At 39.9% G+C, this 20,513-nt stretch overlaps 1 protein-coding gene across 1 annotated transcript in view; it reads right to left on the bottom strand.

Moving 5' to 3' along the window:
* Window positions 1-1,301: 1,301 nt before the first annotated feature.
* Window positions 1,302-20,513, bottom strand: part of LOC125883242 (protocadherin Fat 4) — a 36,374-nt gene continuing 17,162 nt past the window's right edge. Inside the window, exons 17-35 of the mRNA XM_049567495.1 lie at window positions 19,005-19,133; window positions 18,002-18,157; window positions 16,388-16,568; window positions 16,151-16,284; window positions 14,463-15,410; window positions 13,558-13,683; window positions 12,442-12,693; window positions 12,262-12,360; window positions 11,897-12,069; window positions 11,434-11,585; window positions 10,844-11,151; window positions 10,257-10,367; window positions 7,956-8,147; window positions 7,338-7,435; window positions 7,087-7,248; window positions 5,223-5,405; window positions 4,229-4,303; window positions 4,109-4,145; window positions 1,302-4,026 (exon numbers count right to left, since the gene is read on the bottom strand). Coding sequence (XP_049423452.1) covers window positions 3,850-4,026; window positions 4,109-4,145; window positions 4,229-4,303; window positions 5,223-5,405; window positions 7,087-7,248; window positions 7,338-7,435; window positions 7,956-8,147; window positions 10,257-10,367; window positions 10,844-11,151; window positions 11,434-11,585; window positions 11,897-12,069; window positions 12,262-12,360; window positions 12,442-12,693; window positions 13,558-13,683; window positions 14,463-15,410; window positions 16,151-16,284; window positions 16,388-16,568; window positions 18,002-18,157; window positions 19,005-19,133 — 3,693 coding nt within the window. The 3' untranslated portion in view covers window positions 1,302-3,849. The remainder of the gene's footprint in view (window positions 4,027-4,108; window positions 4,146-4,228; window positions 4,304-5,222; window positions 5,406-7,086; window positions 7,249-7,337; window positions 7,436-7,955; window positions 8,148-10,256; window positions 10,368-10,843; window positions 11,152-11,433; window positions 11,586-11,896; window positions 12,070-12,261; window positions 12,361-12,441; window positions 12,694-13,557; window positions 13,684-14,462; window positions 15,411-16,150; window positions 16,285-16,387; window positions 16,569-18,001; window positions 18,158-19,004; window positions 19,134-20,513) is intronic.

Here is a 20,513-nt window from a genome sequence, read left to right as displayed (position 1 = left end):
GCTACAGCCTTTAAAAACAAAAAATGTTTGTTATTAAGGACTATAACACAATAAATTGGGTATTATTGACATTAGAAACCTTCTTTGTTGTTTTTCGGCCATTTTTTAGCTTCTAACACTTACTAGTCCATATCCATAGCCATCTTTGTCCCCTTCTACCTATGCCAGTCCTCAATGCCTATGTGCAGTTTCACATAGATTGACCACGTCAGTGAGTAGAAAAACGTGGGACAGACAGAATGACTGACTGACAGAATGACACACTGACAGTTTCTGTGATTATGTACAGCATACCATACCATGACTTAGTCATACCAAACATTAGAAACAACACCAACATTGGTCCACAGGGGGAGCCACAGCGATCGGTCGCATTTTAGCCATTTTGAAGCATTTTTCTGTTGTTATAGCGCCACCCAGTTGCCAATTAGAGTTAAATTTCTCCAGTCACCTTGAGGCGTCCTGTTCTACATATCTACCAAGTTTAGTAAAAATCCATATGGCGGTTAGGCCTAGATAAGAAATGAGCTCTCTAGCGCCCCCATTTTGTTTGATGGGGTCAATAATGGAGGGGTCCCCTCAGATTATGTGTGCTCATATGCCTACAAAGTTGCGTGGTGATGGGTGAAACCCTTGAGATGTTCTACACCTTTATGTGATGAGCCACGCCCTCCGCAATATTCATTGCCTTATAGAAGCTCAGTTTTAGGAAGTTTTCCAACTTTTGCCAAGAGGGAACTTTAGATATTGCTCCCTAGATTATGTTCACCCAGTTTCATGCAGATCGCTCAAACTTCCTAGGAAGAGATCCATTTGAAGTGTTTTTCAAAAAATTCAAAATGGCGGAAAATCTATATAAGCGGAAGTTATGGGTTCTTGAGGCAAATGTGTTCCTCATGAGGAGAGGCATCTCTGTGCAAAGTTTCATGTCTCTACCACATACAGGGCATGAGATATGCCCATTCAAAGTTTGACATTTCAATCAGTTGCTATAGCGCCCCCCTTTGGCCAATTGATGTAATATTGCTTCATTGGCATCCTCCCATGACCCTCTACCACTGTGCCAAATTTCACATGGATTGACCAAGTCAGTGAGGAGAAAAACGTGGAACACACACACAGACAGAGTTTTCGTCATTATATAGTAAGATGATATATAACACAGTGATAAAATGCCTTTTCATTCCCTCTCCAGCCTGTACTTCCACATATCTCTGTATCATGATGTTGAATATTATTTCAGGCCCACACAATTCAAGTAACACTTTAATAGGTCTAACTATCAATAACTACTTTACACATTCATACGTTTTTTTTGTTTTGTTTTTTGGCGATTGAAAAAAGCCTGTCACGTTCGTGTGGCAATGAATTGGAGGTTATTAAATTGGTAAAGTCTGCTGAAGTCTGCAGACTTGACCTTGACTTTGTGGACTGAATAATTTGTGGATTCCTGGGAACGCGCCCGCAAAGTCCGCGAGTCTGCAACTGCGGTAAAGTGCAGACATTTGGATTCAGCTTTAGTCGAGACTGACAAGTCCCAAGTCCTGAACTTTGAGCCCTAAACAAGTCATAACATGCTCTTTCACACATGTAATCCCGTACCACAGAGTTTAGTATTAAATAAACATAAATCCTGAGTGCTTTTTAAAATTCTCGTTACAGAAGTTACTTAGATGCTAAGCTAACCCTAGCCAAGCAGTAGCTCGCTAACTTTGTTAATAGCGGCCTGACTGACGTGGAAGTTAGTGTCTCTCTCTCTCTCTCTCTTCAGAAACATGGGGAAATATTTTAAATTACAAATGCAAAATATCAAAATGGTTAAAAGTTTTTTTGCAAATATCAGAAAAAGAAAAATCCCACACTGATATGATTGAAAATGTTTTTTATTTTTACAGATTGTTTGCACAGACACCAGTGTTACTGCACAGCTGTGTTAATATTATTTACATGTTTTGCTAATAAAGTGCTTTAAAGAGGAACAGAGGAAAATAAGAATAAAGCTGAAAACGGAACAGTTTTTATTTCTTTCAAATTCTAAACATTAAAGTTCAGCTCAGTCTGGCTGCCATTTTACAGGAAACAATAAATTACCCAGGAAGGTGAAATAATTTTTAATAGATTAAAAACTGAACTTTACAGCAGTCACATCAGCTCCTGGTGAACTTTTTACAGCAACACAATCGTTCCAACAAACATTCTGCTCAATATCAAATGTGTGGGTTTTTTTTTTTACGTGGTTACAAAATTAAACTGACTTCTCTAGACAAGATGCCATTTTGTTCGTCATTTGTCTCGCTCTGTGTCTCAGCATGGACCGAGAATTTATTTCAAAAGTCTGCAAACTGAACACGTCAGCAGCTGATTTCATTCAATAAAACAGCTTCACTAAAGAGACTAAAATCAGCTGCTGTGATGAGTGTATGGAGGCTGCAGAGTGCCCCGGAATAATTTAACATTGATTTTTACAAGTTATTAAATTTGACTCTTTAATTTTAGCATTTATAAATCTGGAGATTATGATCATTGTTATTTATCAGGTTCTTTCAGCAGCATCTCATGGTCTTCTTCAATGGCTGGAGTTTGCTCAACACTCATGTGCTGCATCTGAATTCACATACATACCCAACGTGTGTGTTGTGACTTCTGTCGATGGAGAAAAGCCGCCAAGAGGCTGAATAGGCTCGTAACTGTGACTCATGTCCAAAGATGTGTTTTAAGATGATTTATTTAAAAAAAAAAACAAAAAACCCCCCAGAAAACTAAAGCAACGTGAGATGAAACTAAATAAGTGATGTGATCACTTTATAAACTTGCAGTCAGCAGAAAATATTGGAGCCACAAACTCACCCTCTTTGTCTAAAAGCCGCCACACTAGTGAATGAACAGGTGAAATAATGTGCCTATCAGAGCTGACACTGGGTGAGAGGCAGGGTTCACCCTGGACAGGTCACCAGACTATCACAGGGCTGACACATAGAGACAGACAACCATTCACACTCACATTCACACCTACGGACAATTTAGAGTCACCAGTTAACCTGCATGTCTTTGGACTGTGGGAGGAAGCTGGAGCACCTGGAGGAAACTCCACACAGAAGGGCTCCTCCACCCTGGGTTTGAACCAGGAACTCTCTTGCTGTGAGACAATAATGCTAACCACTGCTCCACCATGCCGTCCAAGCGTAGTATCTAGTGTTTAATACTCAAATATTTTACAGAAACAGTATGCCATTTACATACCGCTGTTTTCAGGTTTTGGACATATTAAGAAAATCAAACCTGCTGTTATAGCGCATTAAATGGCATATTAATGTGTAATTTCAGATGCAGCCACAGAGATTACTGTTTCAAGATACATAAATCACCTGATAAAAACTTTGCCATCTCCATGACAAGTGAGTGAACTCCATCTACTGATGAAGACAGTGAGAAACACGTGAGTTAAAAAAAAAACGGTATGCGCAAATTTAAGTAATCCTTTCATAAATTAATGTTTGGAATAAACAGATCTGAGTTTCAGCTGCCACATCATGGTAATAAATAAATCAGCGCTTTATCGTTTAAAACAAACTCAACTCAGAGAACGGCGCCCCTGTCCTTAAATCTTAACTTTAAATAGAGTTTGAAGTTTGTGATATTGGGCTTTATAAATAAAATTGAATTGATTGTGATTCATAAATCATCTAAAACAAATGAAGCATCTGGGAATTTGGGAATCAGGCAGCTTGTAGCGACGGCACTAATTAAAATGTTTTAATTGGATCAAATTAAACTCAATAAAAGTCTCTGATTATTTTAGTGGCACTCTGCACACTCCATACAGCCGGACTGAAAAGTGCTGTGTTCACATCAGAGAGAAGAAGTGTGACTTTCATCGCTGTCACTGTCCACGTCCTCCGTCTGTCTGTCCTGTTTAGATCTCACACTGTCACCACCTGTCTTTACTGATCCACCGTCGTCTGTCCATCTGTCCCACTGAGCTGTCTCTTTGTCCGTCCTCTGCTGCTTGTCCTCTTGTGACCGCTTCTGCTCATACGACATATTTAACTGTTTAAATTTTTCATTGTGACATTTGAAATGAGATCTAAATGATTTCTTTTTTTTTTACCTGCTCAGTGGTTTCAGGACTCGTCTGTGTCCAGTTCCTGGAACATAACGGGGGGGATATCCGTTAAAAACAGAGAACTGTGATGACATTTGAACATGAGGAGCTGTTCAGAGGACTTACATGTAACCTTCAGCATGTCGGTCGATGTCAAAACTCTCTTTGTCAGTATCCTGATGTTTCTGTGTCATCTTGAACCTGAGAGAGTAAACACATGTTGACATATCCCGACATCATAATCATTTCATTCATATGTTGAGACGCTGATTTTTCAGCATATAAATATTCCAAACATGCCCCACCTCCATGTCTGAGACTCCTTTTATTACCACTTTATTTAACTTGGAAAAAACTGCATTAAAAATGTAGATTCAGGATACGCGCTGTCAAACTTTTGATTTTTTGTTTAACCTTTTGAAACCTGGAGCGACATCACTTTTCTTGTGCTGCTATCAGACGCCTTTCACAAATGGAGTTTGGTGAGTTTGGCGATGTCGATATCAGGGCTGTTTCTGGTTAAACAAAAATAATCTTACTCCTGAACAAAAAGGTCTGTTTCTGTGGGGATCGTTTTCATAAATTGTCAGACATAACAATCGATTTTAAACACAGTGATGGAAATGAATTCTGCATTCTGACCTTTAATTTTCCAATAAATAACAACTGGATTGCTCCTTCTATTTCTTGTCTTCAAAATGCAATGTCTTTCTAATCTTTAACTATGTCTTTGCTTGTTCTTGTGTTTTGTTTTTATTGTTCATTAAATGCAGTTCAATGAAAAGTTTTTGATATCTTATGTTTATGTGTATCTCTATGCCCCTATAAAGCACTTTGAATCACCCTGTGTCTGAATGCTGCTGTATGAAAAAACTTCAGATTCTTCAGATTTTAATCTCAAAATTGACATGTTTCAGAATTCTGAGATCATTTACAAATAGTGCTGAAATTATTACTCCTTTCACCAATCAACACAAAAGTTTTGCTCCACTTGGAGGTGGCGGTAACCGGCTGTGAACTCAGTACTGACATACTTAAAGTTAATGTAAGAAACTTGTTGCTAAGGTACCATAACCAGTCTGAAGCAGGTGAGTTTCTACTGTGGTGTTTCCAGTCTCACCTGATGATCAGGGCAACAGAAACAATCAATCCAAGCATGCTCAGAGCCAACAGGATGCCCAGAGCGATGACCACAGCCTGGTTGGGGGCAGGGCTTTGAGGCATCTCCACGTCAAAATGAAGATCTTCTCCGAACACCTCGGTCAGCTCTGCCGTCACTGCAGCTGATTTGCTCTTTAGCTTCCTGATGGAGCCGACAGAAGAGATCAGGAGGTTAAAGAAGGTTACAGCTCCCCCACGACTGGTCAGATCTTAGAACTGTCACGTGACTGTGTGAAAAATCATCTCATAAACCTGAGAGGTGCAGGATAAATATTCAGTGATAAAATAATGGGTCTCTTTTGCACGTTGTCTCAATGCTTATGATGTTTTATGTAAAACACTTTGACTGCCTTGTTTCCAAAATGTGCTGTCTGAATAAACTTGCTTTGCTTATCTCTTTTGTTGACAAGACAAACAAACTATAAATATACAAACAATATACAATACTGTCATTATTTTAATAGTATGGCGAAAAAAGTCATAGTATAGTATGGCGAAAAAAAATCATAGTATAGTATGTCAAAAAAGTCAAAGTGTAGTATGTAATAAATAAGTCATAATATAGAATGTCTAAAAAAGTCAATATAGCATGTTGAAAAAGTCATAGTATAGCATGTAATAAAAACGTCATAGTATAGTATGTTGAAAACAATCATAGTATAGCATGTCAAAAAAGCCAAAGTGTAGTATGTAATAAATAAGTCATAGTATAGCATGTCGAAAAAAATCATAGCGTAGCATGTCAAAAAAAGTCACTGTATAGCATGTTGAAAAAGTCATAGTGTAGCATGTATTAAAAAAGTCATAGTACAGTATCTCGAAAAAGTCATAGTGTAGTATGTGGAAAAAAGTCATAGTATAGCATGTTGAAAATGTCAGTATAGCATGTGGAAAAAAAGTCATAGTATAGTGTGTCGAAAAAAAATCATCGTATATCATGTCAAAAAAGTCATAGTGTAGTATGTAATAAAAATGTCACAGTACAGTATGTTAAAAAATAGTCATCGTATGCTATCAATTTTTTCAACATACTATACTATGCCTTTTATTGACATGCTATACCATGACTTTTTTAAAATACCATAATATGACATTTTTTGAAATACTGAACCGTGTTTTTTTTAAATACTATACTATGACTTTTTTTTACATGCTATACAATGACTTATTAACATGCATACTGTGACTTTTCTCAACACACTATACTATGACTTTTTTGACATACTATTTTATTACTTTTTTAATGACATGCTACAGTATGACTTTTTAAAGGAAAAAAAAACACATTATAACTTATGACATATTATATTATGACTTTTTTCAACATACTATACTATGACTTTTTTGATATGCTATGCTATGACTTTTTTATGACATACTGTACTATGACTTTTTCGACATACTATACTACTGCTTTTTTTTGTAGGACATGCTTAACTATGACTATTTTTATGGCATAATATACTGTGAAAGTTTTAACTGTATACTATAGTATAACTTTTTTTATGACATGATATGCTTTGACTTGTTTTAGACATATTATATTATGACTTTTTATGACATTCCCTACTATGACTTTTTTTTAGATATGAAAGGATACCATACCAAATAAATTTGTTATTATTATTATTATTACTATTATTATTTTTAATAATAATCATAATAATAATAACATGATGATGATGATGAATATTGTCCTACTTAGTTACATTGCACCACTGTCAGCTAGCAATAATAATTAGTGTAATTAATAAGTGTGATTTTGTATTAATTTATGTGTAATATATATTGCATATTGCACATGCATATATATTGACTCTTACTTTGTGACCTCTTCAGAGGAAACGACCTCTCCTCCATCTACACTGATGAAGCTGACCAAAGTCTTCACTGCAGCTCTCAGCGATCTGGACTGAGAGGATCCTCCGTTAGCACTCGTCACCTCAATGATGTTCACAGTCCATTCCAGAGCTGCACCCAAAGACCTGACAGGAAAAAGACATGATAACAATAAAACTGTAGAGAATATATATCCAAACAATCCTTACATCATGAGATAAATGTCTTGTCTTACTTCTCCAACTGTGGGACTTTCTGCTCCACTATGTTAGCAGGCTTGTTGAGAGAGATGACCGCTACGTCGTCACTGCTTGCACTTCCCTGCACCTCCACCTGGGGGCAGAAGAGTGTATCTCATTTAAATTAAAACAATCTGAATTACAAACAGACCTGAGAGCATCAAAATGCCAAATTGTAGTGAGCATTAGCACGTACGCAGTAAAAACACTGAGACTGAATACAATTGAAAACTATTTTAAAGTAAATAATTTATGCATTTTTACAGCTTACTTACAGACTGTAGGAAAGTTATTGGAAGAGAAGATGTTTTTATCCAATCCGCTTTGTTATCTATTGTGAAACATATTTTACCAACTCAATACTTTTCTATTATTTTGACATATTTGGAGGAATGCATTCCAGGTTTTTAATTTTTATTTTTTAGTTAAGGAAGGATCCATAGGGAATAGTAATAACATGAGGGAGGGCTAAAGAAAGACACAAAGTTAAGCCCCACGTCTCCCCTTCCCCCACGCATCTGCTTGAGTTAATTTGCTTTTTCTTATTTTTCCAAAAATGTTGATACTTTTTTCTCTGTCTTCATGAACCACATCATTCAATCCTCCACACTCACCTCCACCTTGGTCGTAGCGTAAAGATCTCCACGGTCTTTGGCCTTCACCTCCACTACAGCTGTCTGTCCAGCCAGACCCACCACTGACACCACGTACACCAGACCCGAGGACGGCTCCACGTCAAAGTAAGGACTGTCCCCTGACACACTGTAGTCGAGCTGACCCCCCTCACCGACATCAGGGTCTGAAGCCTGGAGGTTTGACAGAGATGACGAGGTAACAGTGTACATTATCTGCTCTTTATTATATGAAAATCTAAAGTCCTCAACTATCAGAATTTTACACATTGTGCAAAAACACAAATGTAAAGAATGTTAATTAATGCAAGAGTAGCAGAGCCTTTGGGAGACGCCAGCAGACTTTTAGTCGATGTATTTAGTCGATGATTTTTTTAGGTGGCTAAAATATGTTTTCTTGCTGAACCCTGCACAGCAGTAGATGGCTTAGCATCTATGTTGGACTCCTGCCTGCTTCTCCCAGCGCTGACATCTTCTTTAAGTAATTTACTGTCTACGGATAGGTACCCTATGTAACCCCACTTGAAAAAATCTGAACTCTCCCTTTAAAGTCCCCGACACTGTGGTCTCACTTAGTCACTTGTTGGCAACCACCTTTTTTAAGACAGGTAAAAGCTTATACATTTTTGAGTGGGGTATTTAATGATTTTTAATTGATTTTACACTACAGAACAAAACCTGGAAATCTCTTAAGCTTGTGTGAACCACAGCCCAAAAAATCCCATTGACTTCAAGATGAGGCAACCAAGAGAGCTAACATGATAACTCATCTTTGGGTTTGGGGACTTATTCCTAGACTGCACTGTGGCTATATCAGTTATAAATATTTAAATTTTGGTTCTGAGGACTCATGTTTTTCCTTTACACTGCATAGTTTTATTTTACCACATTATCCACTGACACCAAGCTGATGATGTAGAGAGGAATGAGCCAGATCAGAAATAGAGTTCTGCAACATTCAAAACACCTGATGGCCACATATAAATGAACCTGCACTTGAATAGAGCTTCTCTAGTCTTCTGACCACTCAAAGCACTTTCACACTTCATGTCACATTCACCTATTCACACACTGGTGGCTGAGGCTACCATACAGGGTGTCACCTGCTACTCAGCAATCATTCACACACTGATGGAACAGCCATCATGAGCAAGTATCTTGCCCAAGGATACTTTGACATACAGACTGAAAAAGCCGAGGATGGAACTGCTGATTGCGCTTCGCTGACCCTGTAACTGGAGCGGCGACGAGAGGCTGGAAAGCTGAGCTGCAACCGATCGAGGTAGGCTGCAGAGGCTTCGTTGCTATATTCACCACTTGGCTCCTCAAGGAAATCAGGATTCATAAGCAGGCCCAGAGGAAAGTGGTGAAAGTTCAGCCAGTACAGCTGAGAGGTGCAGTAACTGGCTATGGCTGAAAAGCAAGGATCCAGTCTGTGCCGGTAGGTGACCATGGAGGAGCCAACCTTCTGACACACACCCAGGCCTGATCAGCCTGAGGTGGGCCTCCCTACATGGAGGGTGTCTTGTGATAAAGGCAGAATCAACCAATGACGTTTAGGGGCACAACTGATGATGTGTCAGTGGGTGGCTCTGCCAGGTGGTCACGGCCGAAACACCTATGCTCTGGCATGAAGCGTGTTGAAACTCTGGGGACTGTAACACCAAGTCCTAACTGAATCGATTAGTGGACGACCCAATCTACCTCCTGAGCCACAGCCGCCCCCATATGGGACCAAAACATCAGATTTTTTTAACCACTATTGACTAGGGATGCATGGTGTTGGATGTTTTTGCTGATATCCGATCTGCTGATATATAAAAAACTAATTTGGCGGATACTGATATCAATATATCCCCGATTTAGTGATCATCAAGTCTCTTCTGTAGTGGAATTAACATCATATCATGCATACATACTCTTATCATGATGGCACACCAGCAGATGGAGACATGAAATATGATAGCATTTTTTAAATCTTTTCAGAGCAGTTTTCTCTTTTCAGACGGCTGACTTTATGACTGATACTAAGATCCTCCTCGACTCCTAATGACGTGTTTCACTGCTGCTCATTAACCACACCACTCACAGTGTGAACAGCCTGCTGGGTTTCAGTTCAAAGTACACACTCACCGTTTATCACAACTGCAGTAATTGTGCCATCATACATCAGAGGAGATAAATGTAGCCTCTGGTCTTATCTGATACACTGGTGTTTTATTAGATGTGTCTCTTGAGGATGTTTCTGACAAATGGAAACTGACAGAAAGTGGGCGTGTTTACCTTGACATAGATGACAGGGGTTTTATACGGGGCGATGCTGAACACAGAGGCACGATAAACCTCAGAGGGAAACTGTGGAGGCTCGTTCACATCCTCCACCTGAACTCGGACCTGAGAGAGAAACACAAGACACAGGTCAAAAGACTGAAGAGAACTTCTCTGAATCAGTCCAGGCTGCAGAGGACAGACAAAAATACTTTTATTTAGTAATATCTATAATTAGGAAAATATCTTATGGACGGACAATGTGATTTAAAAGTGATTTAAAACCACACTGGCATCCATAATAATCTCTGCAGAATAAGCTCAACAGTATGTCATGTGTTTCACTGTATTTGTGCAGACAGTGATGGTGCAAATAAATGTTTTTTTTTTTTTAAAGGTTCAGTTTTTTGCAGCTGTTAAACACCATTTCCAACAAGCCCAAGAGAGAGGTGAGAGGTCTTGAGAGAAGACACCAGTGAGCTCTGAGAATGGAAATCAACACACTGGTTGTGGTTGTCAATAATAATCATCACCTGTAATATTCAGCTCATAAACATGTCGGCAGGATGAACACAATTTAAAAAACAAAACCCAGATCATACCATTGCCACTGCCGTCGTAGGGGGAGTCCTTGTGTCCACTGCCTCCACATCCAGGAAGTACCACTCCTGCTCTTCTTTGTCCAGCACCGTTCTGGTCAGGACGGCTCCACTGGCATTGACGGAGAACAGGTCAGCGTGTGTTTTTAGTGTGTAAGAGACATTGTAAAGGTTACTTCCCGAGGAGGCCCAGACCCTCCCCACCATCAACCCCGCCGGCTGGTTCTCAAGTAGGCTGAAGTTGTAGGAGGAGTTTCGGAAGGCCACGCCCTCCACCAGACTGACAACCCTCAGATTCACCACGACACGAGCTGCAATGGACACATTGATATATAAAATGCAACATTTTGAAGCTTTTACATGTAATGGAGTATTTCTACATCGTGATATCACTACTCTCACTTCAGTTAAGTATCTGAGTACTTCTTCCACCAATGTTCAAGCTCTAAAGTGACTGAAAAGAAAAGAAATGTTGCTTCAGTTTCTGACACATAGTCTAAAGTGTCGTGCACAAACGTCCTCTTCATGTTGCTGAATGGTTGGCTGACCTGACAGCAGGCCACATGGAGACTTGTGGGTGCCGTCAGACTGACCTGTGGAGTGCAGAGGAGGCTGGCCATGGTCTTTAGCCATGGCTGTCAGCACTATGGTGGTATCTTCTGTGACATCAGCAAGGTCAGAGGTCAGTGTCACAGCCCCACTCTCACTGTCTAAGGCCAAATATGGAGAACTTCCTGCAGAGAAACTACAACAGCAGAGAGCAGAGTAATTAATTACATAATACAAGCTGAGATATACAAATATAATTCAACTGAAATCAGCACAATAAACTGGAACGTAACACACTGTGAGAACTGTTTTTGACAGCTGATAAATGATACATTTTAGAGACAGGAGTTTATGCAGACACAGTTTAAAAGTCTTAATTTAATCAGGATCTAGAACTCTTAATTATTCCAGTGTCATGTTTTTCCTTGAACTTTGCAAAGAACTGACCTGAAGTATCTCGAGGTGCAAACGGACAGTTTAAGTGATATCACAGTCAACTGAACTGACCTGTAGGTGATGAGTGAGTTGTTCCCTGCGTCTCTGTCGGTGGCAGACAGGTTCAGAAGCAGCTTCCCTTCCTCAGCGTCTTTCAGTAGGATGCTGCTGACGTAGCTGCTGGAGCTGAACTCAGGTCTGTTGTCATTGACATCGATGAGGCGCACTCTGACTGTGGTGATGTTCTGGTGCACAGGAGTCAGGGTAATGGTAAAGGAGGTTTAGATTGCAATATCCAAATAATAGCCAAATCTGGTGTTTCCACTATTAAAACATTATTTTATTAGTTAGCTGTGATCTTCCTAAATCATTATCAGCTAAACATCATTTTGTTAAAATATGAGCTTAAACATATTTGACTATGATGTGTCTCCTACCTCTCTCTGTGGGCTGCCTTTGTCTGAGGCCCTCACAACCAGATCATACATTTCCCTGCTCTCCCGATCCAGAGAGCCAACAGCCAGCAACGTCCCGTCCTGCAACACAACACATGATCTCAGAGCCCGTGCAAATACCTTCATATATCATACATCAACGATCCTCTCTCTTGGCCTCACCTCTCTGAATCTAAAGAGCGGGTGAGGGGAGGGGAGGGACAGGGTGACCTCTCCGTTGGGCCCGAGGTCGGCATCTGTGGGCACAATGGTGAAAATTTCTCCTGGATTTTCCTCCGAGTAGTCATCTTCAGGGATAGTGAGGGGGTCTGGGATACTCGGGAACTGTGGTGCATTGTCATTGTAGTCCAGGATGGTGATGTTGAGCTGAGCTGTTGAATTGAGACCGTCAGTGACCTGATCCACCGCCACGACCTGGATACAGACACAGAGAATATCACAAACTCAGCTGAGCAAACTCACTCCTATGATATATATGTATGGTGCTAATTTTGTTTCATAAAACAAAATGTCAGCTTTTGTGATAGACTGTATAAAAGAGGTGGACGTAGCCTCCGTGTCTGGAAAGTGAAGCCAATGCTGAAGTGCTTTAAACCTGTGTTCTTCCTAATGGCCAGCAGGGGGCGACTCCACTGGTTGCGAAAAGAACTCTATGAGAAAGTGACCAGACTTCTCATATGATTTAGAACATTTTCCTAATGAGTTTATGGTCTGACTCCTTTGTTTCGAGTCTTCACACTCCAACACAGCATGATGTTCATTAGGACACTATTGTAATCCTAGGTATTCTTCTTCCTTCTTCCGAGGAAATCATACTTCCCATGGGTGAAAACTCACCAAACTTTGCACAAAGGTCCAGTCTCATGCCAGATATCCTCAGCTGTAAACTCAAGCCAATAGTCCTGATGGTGGCGCTACAGCAAGCGTCTAAAGTTCAAAACTTTGAAAATTCATAACAAATCAACCATACGTGCTACAACTTCACAACTTTCATCAAACTGTAGCCCCAATACTGAAGAAACTTTTGTACCTATTAAAAATTATGAAAAAAAAAAAAAATAACTCCATGGTTTTCAGCTACAGTATGTACAATACAGACCATTATTGTAAAAGCCATCAATATCAAAATATGCAACCAGTAAATGTTTATGTATGAGGTCATGTTTTATTTTGTCTGGTATCCTAGAAGAGGTAAGCTGAGACCTGGACGTATGTAAAGTTTTTCACTGAAACAGGCAAAAAACCGGGAGACAGGAAATGTAATTGTGCTGTTTGTACCTGTAATACGTAGCTGTCCGTTGTCTCTCTGTCCAAGGTGACGTCCTTCCTCAGTGAGACCACACCTTGTCTGTTAATATCAAAGGTGTCCTTGGTATAGAGGAAGTAACCATCAGAGAATCCACCCTGAAGAAAAGAAAAGAAAAGGTCAAAGTGTGTAAAATACCTCTGCTGACTTCACAGTCAGAGTTAATCATCAGCACTGTAACAGCAGCAGCAGGAACTTATCAGAAGTAATATGAAGTATGATCTGGGAAGTGACTGAGATCATCTTAATAAATTACTATGATTGTAAAGCAGCGGTGCCAAGGTCATTCATCTGTGTTTTAATCTGATACAAATCTGCCAAGTCTTTAAATCTGTTAGAGAAAAGTATCAGTCCTGTGTGGTATATTTATTTTTGTGATAGTTTTACTCTCCGAGGTTGACAGTTTTTGAGGCTGCAAGGAAAATAGTAAATGCTTTGGTAATATATACTTTGGTAATAAACTGCAATATATCGCAAGATATGTTATTGTGATACTAAGCCTACCACAAAACATTAAATAAGACGTGACTTGTCTTGACTGAAATAAGTCTCGATAAGTCTTGTATCATGACTTAAGTATTGTGATAATATTGTATTGTGATTTCCACCGCTGGCTAAAACAACCCAGTTAATTAATTCAGAACCAGTTAATATAGTCTACACCTCCAAACACTATCCTGCAATAGCATTATTCAGTGGCAAAACTTAACAGTGAATCTGGCAGCAACCACAGGCCACAGACAGATTTTATGTAGCTGGTTAAAAAAAAAAAAAAACACTCCATCCTACCTATATAATGTGTCCTGTCTGTGCCCTATGTACTTCAGCTGTAACAAAAAGTAAATAAATTAAATGCAGAAACAGGTGTTAAACTCACCTCATCCCTGTCAGTGACCTCCAGGGTCAGGATGGACGCACCGCTGGCCAGGTTCTCAAAGACGGCCACATCATAGCTTTCCTTACTGAACTCAGGTGGGTTGTTGTTCACGTCCTTCACCTTCACCACCACAGAGCCGTTCCCAACCAGAGAGGGAGTCCCTCCATCAGAGGCCTGAACTTTGAGACTGTACACCTTCACCTCACTGTAGTCCAGAGGCTGGGCCAGCCGCAGAGTCCCGCTGGAAGAGTCCAACTCAAAAACAGGAAGGTCTGATGACGGACTTTGCTGGAAAATACTGTAAGTAACTCTCCCATTTGCTCCTTCATCAGGGTCCACGGCTGATAGAGTGAGCAGGCTTTTACCCACTGACTCTGTCTCTAAGACTTCTACCGGATACTCAGCCTCTGAGAACTTGGGGACGTTATCGTTGATGTCGGACACACGGACCAGCAGGGAGGCTGTGGCCGACCTGACTGGACGACCCTGATCTTCAGCCACCACCAGCAGGTTGTACTCTGCCTTAGTCTCCCTATCAAGAGCAGCAGCCACACTCACCATCCCAGACACGGGATCGACAGAGAACTTCCCCTCTCCTCCTCTCAGAGAGTACCTGATCTCCTTGTTGAAGCTGCTGTCTTTGTCTGTCGCTGGAACGACAGTAACATTGGATCCTATCTCTGCGTCCTCTGGGACCGATTCAGTGACAGAACTGGAGGTAAAAACAGGACTGTTGTCATTGATGTCAGTGACTTGAACCTCCACGACCGCACTGTCACTGTAGACCCCATCAGAGATGGAGATGGTCACAGAGTAGTTGTGTGGAGCCTCGTCGTAGTCGAGCTTCACTCTGGTGGTGAACTCACCGCTGGAGGAGATGGAGAACTTGTCGGCTTCTGTAACAACTTGGAGAGTCGGAGGAATCTCTCCTGTTGCAAGGAAATCAACCTGAATGAACACATTAAATAATGTAAATAAACAACAAAATTAAACAACCCTGTGCCATCAACAGAGATTTACTCTGTCTGCACTAATGAAAGAGTTAAGTGCACTATAAAATATGATGTGAGGAACTGAAAAAGAAAAACCAATGGTTGAATTTTGTGCCATCAGCTGAAGAGACTAAAGCTGTTTTCAGGCTGAGCTCTAAGCATAACTGACACTTTGCTTTGTTACACCCCTCAATTGCAAACTGGTCAATCACAGCAAAGAATCGGTCAGTTCTGACAAGGATCGAACAAATACACGGCTGTGTGCCATAAACTCATGCAGTGATTTCAGATTTCCTTCATTTCAAGGCTGGTTTTGTGGATTTTAAGTTAAATGTACCTGGAGCACAGTGTGTTATAATGATACTCGTTACCCGGAGAGGTTGGAAGAAGATATACGTTACTTCCCTGTTCAACACCAAAATCAAACCCTGAAAAATGTAGGGTTAGCTAGGTACATACATACTACACACTGTATATATATAAGCCTTCCTCCTACAACAGGAAAAACTGTCAAACGGCTTTAGACCAGCAAAATCACCAGTATTTATTATTTAATTTTAACTCAAGGTGAAAAACGTTCGTATAATAGCTTGTCCTCTGTGGCCTGCTATCAAAGTTTGGGACTTTTGGTGTTGTTTTAAACCACCTGTCAACACTCAACTGCTACAAAAAAAAAAAGTAAGGAGAGAAACTCACCTTGAAGATCACTGTTCCTGGGTCTCTCTCTTCTTCTATGGTGCCACTGTAGGTGCTCTGTGTGAACTGTGGTTTTGTATCTCCAACAGCAAGAATCTCCACCTGTGCTGAGGCGGAGTGCGACACTACACCTCCTGGAAGAGAAGGATAATATCATCATGACTTCACTGTGATTGGCTGAACTAAAATGACTCATCAAAATTGGACATGTGAAAAACAAATACAGTTGACATGTACCATCTCTGGCTGTAATGAACAACAAGAACTCCAAGGTTTGATGTTCTTTCACTGGAATCACTTTCGTCAGAGTGATTGCTCCGGTGTTTTCATCAATGGAGAAGTAGTTGTTCTGATTCCCAAAGTCAATGGAGTATTTGATTTGTCCATTGACACCTGCATCTGGATCTTCAGCCTCAACCTTTGAATTACATCGTACAGAAAAACAAATCAACATTGAATGTTACCACTGTTCTCTGTTATAAGCCTATCCATGTGTGTCTCTGGAATAGTAATATTAAGTGACTTCGCAACTTCCTCCAGGAAACAACTCACACAGTGCCTAACATTATTAAGATGGTCAAAATGTGTCTGATACGTAACATCATCACTCCTAATCTTGTGCACAGTGTGGGTTATAGGTGGTTTAACAGTGTAACTGTGAAATGGTTTGCTTCACATTTAAACCGTACATATCAGGAGGCAAGTCATTTATCAAGAAGCTAACCTACATTGGCTGGAGTCCCCCAGGGAAGTATTATGGGCCCCCTGCTGTTTTTTATTATTTGTGAATGACCTGGAATTTGAAAATTGCATTTTCACATGCTAATTACTCAGCCATTTTGTTTCACATAAGAATGAGAATAAGATGATCTTAAAAGAGGAATTCAGTAAGATCGAGAGTTGATTTGAAGACAACAAGTAATATCTACATTTAGACAATCCACAATTACAGAGCTAACTGATAATTTTATTGTTTTGAGTTGCTTTGAAGACCCAATCTGTTCAGGGTCTGGGAAAATGTAGGGATGAGTGAGTGCACCATTATCTGTATCTGTTCAACAGACTAAATCATCTGTAACTGTATCTGTGCTTGAAATGGGAGGAGTTTAAACTGGAAATGGGTGGGACTTAACCAGAAGTTGGTTTTTTAACCTGAAATTAATATTGGTTGATCAGAAGTTGCTAAGGATCAAATTTTGGAAACTATTTACAGACCTATTTCAGAATTAAGCTTCAGATCATTTTTAAATACAAGAGAAGGGATTAAACACAGCAACCCAGGTGAGGACTTTCCCTCAACTTGAGTATAGATACTGACACATTTTACTCGGATGATACTTGTACTCGTGAAAACTGCATTCTTCGTACTGGATATGTGAATATTTGGCCCCACCTTAGTAGAAATACTTACACATACAGATGCTTATGTTGGGTTTAAATCAAAGAGAACACACTGGCAAATACTTTATATGTTTGCTATTAAAGGATTTCAAAAATAAAAAAGTTACTGATTAATTGTAAACTATTGAAGTAATCGGCAACTATTTTGATAATTAATCGGTTTGAGTAATATTCTAAGAAAGATAGTCAAGATTCTCTGATTGTAGCTTCTTAAATGTGAATATTTTCCAGTTTCTTTGCTCAACCATGACTGTAATTCAACTATTTCTTTTGGGGTTGTGGACAAAACAAGACATTTGAGGACATCCACTTGGTCACTGTGAAACTATGACAGACATTTTTCACCATTTTCTGACATTTTATAGACCAAATATCTAATCAGTCAATCAAAAAAATGATCAACAGTGAGGATTATTGTTAGTTGCAGCCCTATTGCTGCATACTTCTCACCTTCAGGAGCAACATCCCCTCTGTTTGGTTGATGAAGACTTTGCTCTCATACTTGCTGCTGGTGAATTTAGGGCTGTTGTCGTTCTCATCCAGAAGAGTTACATTCAAATTTGCCATAGAAACATGATTTGGCGGCTCTGTCTCCTTTGCTTCAACCTTTATGAGGGACAAGAGAATGTCTCAGAGAAAGTCTCAGGATGTAATCAGCTCTGTTTATGAAATGATTTTGATGATAGCAAATTACAGCCTTGGTGCCTAACCTTTTAAATGGAAAATAAAAACAATCACATGTGAAGCATCAAAGTTCATTCTTAACCTTGGAAACAGTAAAGTGACAAAAAAAATACCAACTAAGGGTCCACTGACAAGCTGTTTCAGTAACTTTTATCTGTATTACAGTCTTCATCTGTGGTTTGAGTTTGCAAACTCCATCCACATGTGAACATATCCAACTCTGTGACAAATGGGCAAACTCCATCTGCTGATGAAGTCAGGCGATATGGTTCAAAGTTCCAGGAAAAGCTAGTAACTGAATCTTGACCTGGGATAATTTAATCAAACTATTATTACCAAGGTCTACAATGGACTTTCAAACTTAATTCTGAGCCAACGCATATCAGAAGTAGCACAAGTGCAATTATTAAAATAAATAAAAAAAACAATTACTAAGCTAACATGTAACCCATCTCCATGATAAGTGAACTAAATCTAACCGCTGATGAAGGCTATGTTATACATTTAAAGCTCTTGAAATAGCTAGTAGGTGGACCTTGAGTTAGGGAATGTATTATATTTTGTTTCTACAGCACTGTATGGCTCTTTTTCTCATACTTAGGTAGTTTAGATGCTTGTCTGCATGTTATTGATGACCCAGCCCCTAAAGGTCCCAGTAAAGGGTTATATAAGACACAATACATGGAGGGATTAGTCAAGTATGAACCTTCTCTCACCTTAAAGCTTTCCCTTTAACACAAATGAATCTGTGTCTCAGATTCTACATTACCTGAAACAAGAACGTCCCAGTGGTCTCTCTGTCCAGAGCTGTAGAGTTCCTCACTCTGATTGTCCCATCAGAACTGATGGAAAAAGGAGCAGATTCTGGAAGGATCCGCAGTGTTCCCACAAATCCTCCCTGTGGAACATTAATGAAATGATGATGGTGTAAGAGCCACTTAAACAAAGATTTACATGCTGTAAAACTTCAATCAAAAGCCTTGTTCCAATTAATCGCCTAGTCCCTTTTATTCGCCCGGTGTGGCTGCACATTTTGACCAAAAACCGCCTGTCTCATTGAGAAGCCTGGTGTGGTTGCAAAGTTGCCAAATGTAAAACCAGTTTGTTGGCTACCTCAAATTATATGTCCATTCCTCGTGGTGAGAAACGTTTTAACGGGATACAGTGGTGTTGGGTCGGTATGCTGGGTGCCGTAATCCTCGAGTGCCATAACTCTCTCTGTCTCTGATGCACTGTCTGTTGAAGCTAGACCAAATGACTGATTTATAATTGATAGATTATCTGAAGTCTAATTTTAAACAAGTAAAATTCATACTAGTTTAAATAAACAATTTGATTGTATTTCCCATCTAAGTTGAGCAACAGTTTTGCATTAAAGGAAATAAAGGCCTGTCCCAAATATAGGTCTGTTGAGTTCATTGATTTAAGCAAATAACAGCCTGGGCTATTAATCAAAGTTTTACGGTTAGGCTAGAGAGGTGATATCTGTGTTGATATGACACGAGCTCTTTAGCAGAAACATGATGATTTGTGTTATTGTTCACTCGTGATCAGTAAATATGCTCTGCACTTAAGCCAAGTCAAGATGGGCTTCTGGTTTCCTTTTTTGAATGACGAATACAGACTATGGTCATTTCCTCTCACACAGGCCCAGAACGTATGTGCTGGATGGCTGTTGGCTATAGTCCTTGTGGTGGGTTCATGTGCAACTTTTTGGCCGAGACACAGGCAACAGTCGGCTTTCGTGGCTGCTATTTCTTTGAAGTCGGTTTGGTGTGTCTGGGCCTGTAAAGTACTCTGCTTGTCTTGGGCTGGAAGTGTTCATGCTTCATGCTGAGAACTTGAAGCTTCAGAAGTTAGTAGTTCGCAGATATTCAAACTGAACTTTAAATATGAGGATTTATTCACTGTGAGCTGGAAACAAATTACGAGCTTAAGAGTTTATATATTAATGATCGTTGCAATTCACACTGGTGCTTCATGGTCACAACATGCGACTTAATAGTAGTGGTCTGGAGCCCTGCAGACACAAAGACACACGCTTTGCCTCCTCATACACTTGTTACCCAGGAGAGATCATCTGGATGGATGGAGGAGTGAGTGTGACATAACACTGTTTTGAGTCTTTCCTTGCGAGTGTGAGAGGGAGAGAGCCGATAGCTTAAAAAAATGACATGACAATTTATACGCGATGGTTGCGATAATGTCACCTTATACATCCCACTAGGTAAAGCCAGGATACATAGAGTATGATCAATATATTGTCCCCCCACCTCCT

The sequence above is a fragment of the Epinephelus fuscoguttatus genome, linkage group LG3, assembly GCF_011397635.1.
Source record: "Epinephelus fuscoguttatus linkage group LG3, E.fuscoguttatus.final_Chr_v1".
Lineage (NCBI taxonomy): Eukaryota > Metazoa > Chordata > Actinopteri > Perciformes > Serranidae > Epinephelus > Epinephelus fuscoguttatus.
Note: the sequence above shows the minus strand (reverse complement) of the source record. Positions and strands in the feature narration are given on the sequence as shown.